Here is a 12,675-nt window from a genome sequence, read left to right as displayed (position 1 = left end):
GTGCAGTCCACATATAACGATACCACATATAACGATATATCGGTAATAACGATGAGTCGACCTAAGAGTATCAACTTATGCATTGGGGCTATGAGAAAAAAAAAACGTATATAACGATATATTATTCACCGTATATCGGATATAACGATTGAAATTTTGCTTCTGGGCAGTGCTTTTCATGCAGAATAATCGTGAAAATTGCGTTCCTACGTTGCCCTTAACCGAGACGGGGCGAAAAATTTGCCTGCGCGAGTTCGTATCTGCCGCCATTACCGCGCAGCGCATCCCGCCTGCGCGCCGATTGCGAAAGCCGCGGAGAGCATCGCAAGTTGGTGCAGCGTGCACAAGATGGCGCCAGCTGCTTCACCCCCACGTCCCCGGCGGTCGCGCGAGCAGAGGGCGGAAGAAAGGCGACAAGCGAAGGCAACGCCTCCTCTGGCGAGGGGCGCCTGCGCTCACTGACGCGCTCTCTCTCAACGGAAGCAGCGGCAGGTGCGCCCCTTGAGACGAAACTAATTTTGCAAGAGGGGGGAGAAAGCGATAAGCAAGCGGCGCCTGCACGGCCTATGCACCGCGGAAGCAGCCGGAGGTGCGCCGTCAAAGCGCAAAGCTGCGTCTCTCGAGACGAAGCTGCAAATTTTGCAAGACTTGAAGTACGAGCTCGCGCAGTGGATGATATGACGATTATGAAAACCGGGAGCGCCACGATCATGAAGGCTAGAAGCAGTGTCCATGCCGATCAACGGAAAAGGCGGGCTTCGTGCGCCACGACGAAAACCCCATGGGCGAAACCAACACGGTGGTGTCCGATCTCTGGGAGCACGTCGCTACTGACGATGAAATAGGTGGTGCTTCGATGGAAGAGCTTCTGAGTGAGAATAGTGCTGCCTCGTTCTGTGAAGAGAACTCCGACGGGGTGATCGTCGCGACAGACGGCGGCGTTGTGCGACGGAGGCGATGACAACAGCAGCAGCAGTGACAACGAGACTGACAATTGCCCGCCTTTGACACCGACCCCGGACCAAAGTGCAACATCGTCGATCGAGTCGCTCATTGAATTCATGCGCGCTAAATTACAGCCGCCAGTGTTCGCGCAGCAGATGGACGCGATGCACACGGCGGTTGTGACTCCGAAACTTCCGCGAAAGCAAGTGCAGATCTTTATTTCAGCGTACCTAACGATTGAGACGCTATTTAGAGGTATAAATAAAAGTTTCATTTTTCACGGCCTACTTTCTACAACATCGATTTTTTATCGCAAGTGTCAGTTTCGGTTTCGGGACTGCAAAGGTATATTCGGCATTTTTTTTTTTTTTTCGCAGTCCGGATATAGCGATAATCGGTTATAACGATCGGATTTCTCGTTTTTCTCGATATCGTTATAAGTGGACTGCACTGTATGCGTACTCAACCGCTGGCACATTATTTGTTGTTAGTGGCGACCTTCCTTACAACTGCCCAATCGGAAGAGCAGATCTGATGGTTTTAGAGCTAGACCTTGATAATTTGATCTCGGTTTATTTGAAAACTCAGTTAATTCGTTTTAATCAACCTTATATAGACTATTTTGACAACCAAATGGACGGTACTGCAGTCAGTTTTTAGGATGGCTCAATCCTTTATGACCATGCTAACCCATTGACTGCCAAAGTCGGCGAACTGGCAGGCCTGAGGGCCTTAATGCCGAACGTGGTGATTCACTGTAGAGGAGGTGTTATTGCTTTTAAAAGGCTATTCGTGGATATTGTGGCAGCCAATATGTGTGCTGGAGAACTTTAAAAATGTCAATAGATTGCACTATGTGCCCACTTTAGGGGTGTTTTTATTTTTATTTGCAGTTGATATTTGTAGGTCATTGGTGTGCGTGTTCCTACACCTATGTGCCTTGAAGCAGCCCATTGGGAACATTTTCTACGATATATTCCGCAGGACCCTTGCAAACAAAATCCGTCGCGGCAGTGCAATGTAAAAAGAAGAAAGAAAAGTGACAGGAGGCGAGAATATAAAAAGACAGTGCTGCTCTCTACATGCATGAGCATTTCAAGCTTTCCCATACAAAAATGACTCTGCACTGAAAAGTATTGCCTCAGTTAAAGTCAAACTAGTTCACATTTTTTTTCAGAGTTTGTTACGATATATCATTATATAAGGAACATGACAGCGGAAGTTTGCGTAGCATGCATACAGGGCAAAAACAATCAGACTGGAGGGCAACAAATTGCATTTAACATTTGGTAGCTGCGAGTTCATTTGACGCCGCTTGATACAAAACTGATGAATTGTTTGTGTAATAGCCCAAGTTGGGGCCCATGAATCGAAAATAAAATCGTCTATGTGAGATAACCTGAGACCAAAGCTCCTGTTTTCTTTTGTTGTCCTTCTTGCAGGGCTTGGGAGCGGTGGTGCGTGAAACAGCCACCTCACTGGTGCAGCTGCACTGCCCCGAAGCCATCTGGGGCCTGTACGCCTGGGGCAAAGAGATCCTCGGACAGCGCATGCCTTGGCTGCGAGCGGCTGCTGCTCATGCTGCTGGCAGGTAGGGGTCGCCTCTGGCTGGATTTCTCGGGCATCCGGATTTGATTTATCTCCCGTATTTTCGCGTGCATAACCCGCCCCTGCATATAATCCACACCCCCACTTTCAGCCCACTGAAAAAAAAAAAAAAAATTCCTAGTTTCCTCGCGTATTGCCTCGCGTATGCATTTGATAAAGGAAAGGCTGCACCAAAGCTTCTGCTCAAGCAGAACGGCACACATGAGGGAGCAAATTGTCCAAGCACTTCTTTGACTTCCTGCGTGGCGTCGCCGCCTACCATTCTTGTATAACGGCAGAATACAAGAATTAATATACAGCAAAAAGCAGAAATTAAAAACATTTTAAATTAAAAATTTGGAGGACGCAAGCTTCGCCTTTAAGAGTGGAACACGATAGCATTCAAAGATCCCTGGCTGCTTACCAGGCTTTTTTCTCGTATATTCAAATTACAATCCGACGCTATCACGTCTGTAGGTTGTGGTCAAGTCGTACTTTACCATTTTTTCTGACGGATTTTACTTTGAGAAATTCAATTTTTGTTCACCAACACCTTGTGTGGCATGCGAAGGGCCTGCCCGTACGGGGTGGGTCGGGATGATGTGGTTCGGGATTATTATTTCCGCCACCGACACCGGTGAGCCCGCGCCGACACCGACCCTGACGGCGGATTTTTTGTGACACAGCGCCCTTAATGCTATCTCGCTAAAAATTTAGAACACCTAAACAGTAGACTAGAGTTTGATGGCAAAAGCCACAGCCCCATTTAAAAGGAAATTCCCCTCAGAGCCATCATCATCGTAGGGAGCAGAATTTTGGCATTCACGCTCCTCACTCTTAAATGACGCTTTTTTCTTGCGAGAAACTCTAGCTGACTTGCCCAGTATTTTTTCTCCAGTTGTTACATTATTGGGCTGTGTATGTAAAACGAGCAGTATCAGTGAGGTAAGAGAGGCTTAGTCACTATTACTGCAGTAGGGGTTTCACGGCACAACGCTCATTGCCGTAAAGCTGCACTAAAGGAAAAACCTTGCGTATAATCTGCACCTCTATTTTACACTAAAATTTTTGCAATTTTGGTGCGGGCTATACGCGGGAAAATACGGTATCTTGGCGCACTAGTCCCGTCACACTTACGCAGCTGCAGTGTAAATCTAAAGTAGTCTTGTGAGGGGTTGCTCAAAGCTACAAAAAAAATACTGATATACGTATGCGAACGGCATCTAGAACGGGAGGCCGCCGTACAGTGTGTCACAAAGCTGGCGGCTGGGAACAACGTTGGTCCCATTCCATACATTCACCGCTTTCATTGGCGAGGCAATTTTTCCGCTTTCTGAGTATCGTGTAGCTGCTGCGAATAGATCTGCATTGATTCGGTTCCAAACTGTAACTTTAGCCCGACAAAGTAACGCCTATTAGGCCTAATGGCCGGACTGACAGCTGAAAGCGACGTTTCGGTCTACATGCATGTCTGCGAAGTTCGTCTGTGCACTCCCGTGTGGACACGAAACTCCGAACTGCATGAATATATGTGTGTGAATACGGAACACGTGTATCCGATACGACCTGTGTGCTGTGCGGCGGCTAATTGGCCCGATCTTCGCAAATGCTTTTGCGCTTTTCAAAATTTGCTCTTCTTTTGTCGCCATTCCCTCTTTTCACATTGCGTTATTGTTTCAATGGGTCCTGACAACCGACCAGCCTTGTACCGACCGAGACTGCACGCCATAAAAATGCTGCGCACCGACCACTCCCGGTGCTTCACCAAATACGCTGAATATTCAAATACAGTAAAACCTCGATAATTCGAACTCGGTTAATTCGAAATTTCAGTTAATTCGAAGAAATTGAGTGGTCCCGTCATTCTCAATGCAAATTCTACCGGATAATTCGAAGTTTCCGGCTAGTAGCAACGTGCGGCGGTTAGGTTAGGGCGCTCCGTACAGTCGCCAACCGATTTTCCGAGCTCGAGGGGACTGAAAAATAGTCCGGAAAACTCGTTCGGCCGAAAAAAAAAAAGTTATTAGTACGGCTTAAAAAAATCTCTAATAATGCCCTGCCTCATACTACGCTTGGAGGGGATCGACCTGCTTGGATTTGCGCAACAATGACGTCTCCGTGTACAGTCGACACGAACGTCACTGCGTTGGCGATCCCCGCCAACGCAGTTCGCCATGGAGATCCAAGAAACGAGCTTCGCACCGCTTAGCTCTCACGAAGGTACAGGAGGTAGCGCCGATCACTGAGACATGGGTCTCCGAGACACCTGCTCAGTGTACACGCCACGTTCAAAATAGCAACCGAAACTTGAGAAGAAAAAAAACACTGAATTAACAAGCGTGGTGTCAGCGCGCACGAAGGAGCGCAGCCGCCGCAGCGAGCGAAGGTTCGTGCGGTCTATCGCTTCAACGGAAACTGAGCGGCGAGAGCACAGCGCATTCAAAAGGTCAGAGCCGTCTGGAGATCGCTTTCAAGATACGGTGCGCGCGAGAAACCGCTCCGGCACTAAGTACGCACGCAGTTAGAAGAGTAGAAGAGCACATACGGCGGGCGCGCGGCGCTGATTTTATTGCCCTTGGACTTTGTATGGAACCTCAGGGCGGCGACGCCGACGGCGAAAATCCGCTTGAAGTGTCCATATAATTGGTGTCGCAATAAAAAAAACATCCCACAATAAATGGTTACAACGATAGTGCTGAGCGCATTACTAAGAAAAAAGAAAAAGAGCAGTACTCTGGAGCGTTTTGTCAGCCAAGGAAGAGCGCGCATGGCCTCCGAGACTGGAGGATTGCGCTAGCTCTCTATTGATAGCGTGCATTCCAATCTTGGAGCCTACACAGCGAGCCACTGGAATCCAAGCCAGTGCAAAATCCAGCATGGCGGCCTCCAAGATTGGGTAGCGCGGCTCGGAAAGAGCGATTTAGTCCGCAAAATCGAACTTTGGGGTCTCAATTCGTCCGAAAAATTAGGTGCAAAAATGCATGAACTCAATGGGAACCCTGACGGTGCATTTTTGAAGTCAAGCACCACCACGCCCGCTTTCCCGGCAGTTATCGATTCCGTGAACATCGTCCGCAACTTTGTTGAGTGCAGTGCGGGTGATATTTGTATGCTACGTTTTTTGAGCCAGCTGGAGAACATGGCACTAGGGGCGGTGAACCAGCGCGCCAAGTAATCCCGCATCGGTAATTACATTGAGTAATTTTTCTCGGACATGGAAAATAAAGGTGATTTCTTTTTGCTGCAAGTTCTTGCTTGTTTCTTTTTTTATTATTCATTTCGGTTAATTCGAAAATCCGCTTAATTCGAAGAATTTTCGCGGTCCGGCGACCTTCGAATTATCGAGGTTTTACTGTAGTAGATATTCTATATTATTTGAACGTCCAATATTCGATTTGATTCAGTGATATTCGAGTATTCGCACTCCCCTACCTTTTTACCTGAACGCTCTTGTAATATGTAAATGGCCCTCTGCTATCCTCTTTCCTGTCCTTTTACTCGCCTCAGAAATGTGTGTTGTACAGCCATAGCTGCGAACATTGGGAGTGAGAGTTAGCATTCGACAGCTGAATTAATTGTGAGGACGCACTACACCTCAAGTGGTCTCAATGACAATAAGTATACCTATGTGGCAGTGCATGAATGGCATTAAAATGTAAGCCATTAAGCATATAATGCCACTTTTGGGTCTGTGTGGTCTGTGTATAGTAAGGGTGTCCTAAATATAGAAAAATGCGTGTTATCCATGACGCTGTACGTTGTCCACAACCGTCTTGCCCGTGGTATTTTGTAGAAACCTTTGCCGCCTTCACTTTCACTCCAGATATGAGTCTGCCGCTGAAGAGTACGCAGCTATCCTCAAGGACGAGGCACAGGTGTCGAAGGAGACTCGTCCGTTCTTGCTCAACCAGGCAAGTCTTCAACACTGTGCCTTCCTGATAGCGCTTTCTGGCCAAGGGCAAATCGGTGCATTCGCCGCAGCCAAAAGCGTTTTCCTCTACGTGACACACATAGATTGCATGTCTGCGAACTCCCCTATATTTTCCGTAACGTTTACAAATTTGGGGACAGTTTACGATTTTACAAATGTTGCGTCAAGTTCTTTGAAAAATAAATTCTGTTAGCAAAAATTTTTTCCTCGTCAATCTCAGAAAGTTTGTTGAAAGTATTTCAAGGGCTTCAAGCAAACTTATACCGGCAAGTTCCCGAATTAGCCAAAATCGGCCACAACAAGGTCGCTGAGAAAGACATTGCGATCTAAAAACAATCTGTTGCTCGCCAGTCTTTGCTGCTGCTTGTGTACTGTGTCGAAGGGTGATTGTTAATAAAGTGCAACGTTGTAACTCTAAAAAATGTGTACTATGGGCCAAGTTAAAAAAAAAAGAATACATGGTAACCCCCCCCCCCCCCTTCCACTCACCTCGGTGTTGTGCCCATGAGATTTTACAAATTTTATGCAAATTTTAAAGTTCACAGATTGGCATGTATGACATCATAGCATGGGAGAGCAGGCTGACTGTTACTATTGAAATAACTCGTAGCTTTACATTTATCAGAGGCTTGCACATGTGTAGCACATGACTGTTTCCTCTGAAAACATTACTTCTCCTGTTAGTGCCATACGCAAATTGTTATGTGGCCATATTGCATTGCATGTAGCTCCCTGCTTGAAGTTTTATGCCATTCCTAAAGTAAGGGGAGAAGATCGTTGGCTCTGCACCTGTGACTGGGTTCCAACCTTTATGTTGATAGCTTGAGAGTGAACTTGCTGTTATTACTGAGCACAGAAGATTATTATTTTCCTTTAGATTCGGTGTCGTAGAATAGTGTAATAGGAAAATGCTTGTAGCTAGAAAATTTAAGAAAATCGATGGCATGAAAGTTGACTAGAGGTGTTTGATAGTTGCAGAGCTGCGCTTTTGTCACTCTAGGAAAGTAGGGGCATGATAGCCATTTCTCAGGAGGACATACAGTAGGGGCTTGCAAATAGAAAGTTCTGCTTAGCAATCTTTCACTGTAGTAGAGGCACCTTTGTGCATTCATTATAATGTAGCTTCGGGTCCACACATTTGATATATCAGGGATACCATTTCAGTACCAGCATCCGCATTCTGATGGTCACAGTGCCTTTGTTGCAACTGAACTGTGTCACATTTGTCTAATGCTTGCTGTGCTTTTGTGATCCTGCCACCGTCAAATTTCTGTAGATCCTGGACTGCCACATGAAATTAGCCGACTGGGACGAAGCGCTCAAGTGGGCCGAGGATTCTCGTCACGCACCTGTCAATGGCTGCGTCAACAAGCTCAGCAGCCGCATGACCTCCATTGCACAGCACATCAGGTAGCTCCCATTAGCTTTACTAGACATGTGTAGTTGCCATGCAATATGCTTGTCGTATCAGTGGGGTTGTTTCCATCGTAACAGCACCTTCTGCATGGCTGTTGTAATAATCAGGCGATAAGAAAATGGATGTTTAAAATGCAATGTCTTTTTTTTTTGCAGTGTACTTGCGTACTTGCAATATTATGCAAAGATACATTGCACATTAAATTTTTAAGCAATCACAGCGTCGCAGATCAACGTTGAATCCATTGCACGAAGTGCGCGAAATTGCCGCGTCGTGATGATGCTATCAGTGCTACCGAGCGAGCTTTTACCGTTGCGTTGCAGTGCCCCTTTAGATGGACTGGTGACGATGGTGATCTGTTGTTGAACTCGCAGGTCGCTGCTGAGCACAGACCCCGTTGAGAGCCCTGCCTGCCCGCAGGACACGTGGGATGCCGAACAGCAGCTGCTGTTGGCCCAGCACCGGGCGACAATGCCCGGCTGCTGCCGTGACATCAACGCGTCGGAGGAATCCGCTGCCGCGCTGCTGCAGCTGTGCACCATCCAGTGGCCGCCCCAGGTGGACCCCGCCTTGCTGGCCCTGGTGCGCCGGGTGCCGCCGGTGATTGGCGAGCCCCTGTCGCCCGCGCAGCACGACTGCAGCGCCATCAGTGAGGCCCTCACCTGGAGCCACGCTGAGCCCATCGAAGGGTGAGTTGTGATGCGGCTGGTAGCACAATAGCAGTAGTTGTCAAATGTTTGGCTGGATAATATGGTATAGATCGTCTAGCAAGGAACACTGAATGAAAGTATCAAGTCAATCTAAAAGGGATGAATTAGTGTTCGAAGGTGTCCAAAGTGTGACTTTTACCGAGAACAGGGTTTTCATAATTAAGGGGACGGAATAAACGTGGAAACAGGATTAACATGTTGAGTGAGAAGATAAGGCACCAGCTCCCGTGAAGTAACTCGTTCCATTTATAATTGGTAAATAGCAGTCAACCATTGGCAATGAAGCAGTTGACTACTGCTCATTTAAATAGAATCAGAATTTACAGAGCGCAGTCACTGAGACCGAGAGACAGACCCATAGCCTTGTGCTTAGCAGTAGAACACCTTAACACGACAAGCCACTATTGTGAAACGGTGTTTATGTATGTCTAAACGAAGGTTTTCATACCTGCTAGCAACTTTGTGCAAATGGAATTTCTCGATTTTTGCTACATGCTTTTGGTTGTGCTTGGTGCAGGTTCCTGCTGGCTGGAGCTCGTCTGGCCCGCAAGCAGCACAACTTGCGATTGGCGGAACGGTGGCTCCTGCGGGAGGCCGGTGGGGATGAAGAGGGTTCCGCGCTGACTACGCTGGCCGACGATGGTGCCCCCCTGGCCGTGCTGAGGGAGGCTGCCAAGCTGCTGCATGCCCGAGGAGAGCTGGCCGAGGCGGCAAGGATCATGGCACGCGTGGCCTGGACACATGCCACTAGCCTTGAAGACTCTGAGCTGGTTGCCAGGTACAGTTGGAGCGGGGTTCATTTTTCGGCTTACTTAGTCTGTGATGTTAGCGCTTTCGTGTGTGTCCTAGAGTAAGGGAGCTATAATGTAATTGGAGCGTGTGCCAAACATAAAGATTAGGAGGTGTGTTGCATTCCTGGGTTTTTTTACTGATGACTAAATTAGTGGGATATTTGCTACCTGTGCACCTGAGAACGTATCCCAGTCATTTTGTGATTGGTAAACTGGCTAGGTACATAATCGTTCATTGTGAAGTGCATCACAAATCAAAAGGTTTGTCTTGCTCGGTGTGTGGACAAACAGAAGTAAAAACAGGGCTCAGACTCTCTGATGCACGAAAACTGTTTCAGACTATTGGTTAGTCTGAAAGTCGGAGTTCTTGGGCCTTCTTATTTGGGATTTTTGTTTGATCTGCTTGATTGAACACAATGCGAATCACTTTCGCTATATTGGGAGCGTACATCTTCGTACTTCTCAAACTTGGTTGCACTACAGAAAATGTAAGGCCTGATGCCTTACATTTTTTTCTAACAATGTTAAAGCAGAGTGTGTCTGTTGCCAACAGCAGCGCTCCATTTTTTTTCTTCCTTTTTTTTGTTTATATCTTCTTTAGCATCACTGTCATTAATTCGTCTTCTCTGTCAGTGTTGTGCCCCTGGAAACAAGTAATGGCTTTGTTTTGATAGAGAACCATTGAACTGTTTCTCAGCATGCCATTGCTGTTCTGTGCGGAATGCGGATCGTCATGTGTTTTCGGTGCACCCAGGTCCTTGCTGACATTGGCCAAGTGGTTGCAAGCGGAGCCGCCAACTGTCGAGCCCCTGCTCGGGGACGGGCTGCGCAATGGCCGCGTCGACGGCTTGGCGGCCGCCTTCTCGTGCAGCTACTCGCTGTCTGGCCAGCAGCGCAACTGCTCTGCGCCTCCTCCGCAGCTGCAGCCACTGGACGGCCTGCTGAGCACTTCCGAGGTGTCTATGGGGTCCCTGCTGCGGCACAGCCTGTCCCTTTGCCCGACCCTGCCCAAGGCGTGGGCCACCTACGCGGGCTGGTGCTACCGTTGGGGGCGCAAGGTCATCGACGCACCCAGGTTGGTCACTTGTCGGTCTGGTCTTCACCGTGGCCTTTTCCTTACTAAGGAAGCCTGGCATCCCTCTTTAATGCGATTAGCATTATTATTAATGTGATTAGCATTCTTGGGGCACTTCATGCACTTTCCGAGGGCTGACTAGCCTGTCTATCTGTGTCTCTAACAACTTCTCCGCCAACTTGGGTCAATTGGGAGTCGGTAGACCATGGTCCAATGGGTAGTCCATCGGGCTGCTGTGCCGATGGAACAGGCTTCAAAAAGCAATCGGAACCAACTTGGGTCACTGGGTATGGGCCACTTGGTCTATGCTGCTCTTCAATGGACCTGACACCAATTTGAATCACCGGGTTTGCGAATTTTGCTTTGAGGTGCGACTTCACAGCAGCGCGAATGTTGCCTTAGTGTGGCTTCAGCGTAGCGCGGCGCACGCTGCCGTAAAGCCACATCATGAGGCGAAATTTGCACTGCTGGGAAGTAACACTTCGAGGTGAAATTGTATAACCCGCACCGATTATTCCGCGGGCTTCCGATCATTCAGTATTTCTGGCAATCGCCGCCGAGTCTGAATAATTTGTCGACTACTTTATGTCGCCTTATATTAGTGTGCATACTTAAATTCTATTTCTTGGGTCCCCCAACGTCACCCTCGCCTTTTAATTGTAGCCGCTTTATAATTGAATAAATACTGTATTAAAAATATTGAATATTTGCACAAGCATACAGAACTGGTATGTCATGAAATCTCATCAACTCTGTAGCATAGTTTCCTACAGTAATTACTAGAGAGCACTCTGGTACTAGCGTTTATAGAAGCTGCAACCATGGTACTTGAGCCAGCGTGGAAATGATGGTTAGTACAGAGATTTGCCTTAACTTTTTCCGTCTGGTTTTAACCCTTGAGCCGCCAACCCTGAGCTGTACTCGTCACACGAGTTTGTACCAATATCGCCAACGACGAGTCACACTCGTCCGGCCCGATTTTCCGCTCCTTCCACCGCCAAAGACGTGTCACGGTCGTCAATTGCTTTGCTTGCAATTTTCAACCTTATAGGGCGGTAGTTGTCTGTGTAAAACCGCATTTTATGCCTTTCGCGCGTTTTAAGCCTGACAACAGTCATTTCATAATGGCGCTTCGCAAGAAGAATGCTGGTGGCAGCGATGCTCCAAGAAAAAGAGGTGCTTCTTGGAGCAGTACAGAAAGCAGCGTTACTGACGACATGGAATTTGTGTCCGACAGTGACTAGGACGTTGTCTTTAGCGTGGATGTTTCTTCAGATGTCGACGAGAGCGACGACGATGACGGTGACGCACTGAGCAGTGCACGTGTGTGACAGCGCATGAACACTGAACACCTTCAGTGCCCGGAATCTTGTGGCAGCCTACTGACGAGAATGACATTTTCGGCTGGTTTCATGTATTTTTTGACTGGGGCATCATTGACCTAATCGTCACGGAGACGAACCATTATGCGGTAGCAAACTTAGCTGCTCGGGGTTCTACATGGAAACCGGTTCTAAACAGAAATCAATGATGTAACATACATTTTCAGAATCAGAATTACATGGAAAAAATGGTGACTACTTAAAAAAAAATTGGCGATCTTGGTTCGTTTTTCGGTTCGGTTCGTGACTTGACTTTGCAGACTGGTCATTTTCAACAAAGTACTGCATTATAAATGAATGTAAATAAGTAAATAAAATTGTCCAGCTGCCAGATTCAAACAGAGGACCTTTATTATAGAAGCCCAATACTAAAACCATTACACCACATACCGTATTTATTCGATTATAAAAATTATGAGGTTTTACGTGCCAAAACCACGATCTGATTATGAGGCACGCCGTAGTGGGGGACTCCGGAAATTTGGACCACCTGGGGTTCTTTAATGTGCAGCTAAATCTATTCGATTATAAGGCGAGAGTGCCAGTTGGAGGACCCAAGAAAAAGAAATATCGCCTTATAGTGTGGCTTCACGGCATCGTGGCGCGCGCTGCCGTAAAGCCACACTATAAGGCAAAATTTGCGCTGCCATGAAGCCACACTACACGGCGAAATTCGCACTGCCGTGAAGCCACACCTAAAGGGAAAATTCGCTTATATGGCGAGGGCTGACTTTGAGGCTAAAGATTCTGGGAAAAAAACTTCGCCTTATAGTCGAATAAATAGGGTAAAATTTCCCGCGGACAAGCCTGTGCGTTGAGACGCTGTGCGTTCCGATG

At 47.5% G+C, this 12,675-nt stretch overlaps 1 protein-coding gene across 1 annotated transcript in view; it reads left to right on the top strand.

Annotated features, from left to right (window-relative positions):
• LOC119453509 (serine/threonine-protein kinase SMG1-like) overlaps positions 1-12,675 on the top strand; it is a 143,147-nt gene that overhangs the window by 36,287 nt on the left and 94,185 nt on the right. Inside the window, 6 exon segments of the mRNA XM_049668204.1 lie at positions 2,388-2,536; positions 6,356-6,443; positions 7,740-7,873; positions 8,255-8,569; positions 9,108-9,368; positions 10,136-10,456. Coding sequence (XP_049524161.1) covers positions 2,388-2,536; positions 6,356-6,443; positions 7,740-7,873; positions 8,255-8,569; positions 9,108-9,368; positions 10,136-10,456 — 1,268 coding nt within the window.

This window comes from Dermacentor silvarum, chromosome 5 (genome assembly GCF_013339745.2).
Source record: "Dermacentor silvarum isolate Dsil-2018 chromosome 5, BIME_Dsil_1.4, whole genome shotgun sequence".
Taxonomy (NCBI): Eukaryota; Metazoa; Arthropoda; class Arachnida; order Ixodida; family Ixodidae; genus Dermacentor; species Dermacentor silvarum.
This window is presented reverse-complemented; position numbering and strand designations above follow the sequence as displayed.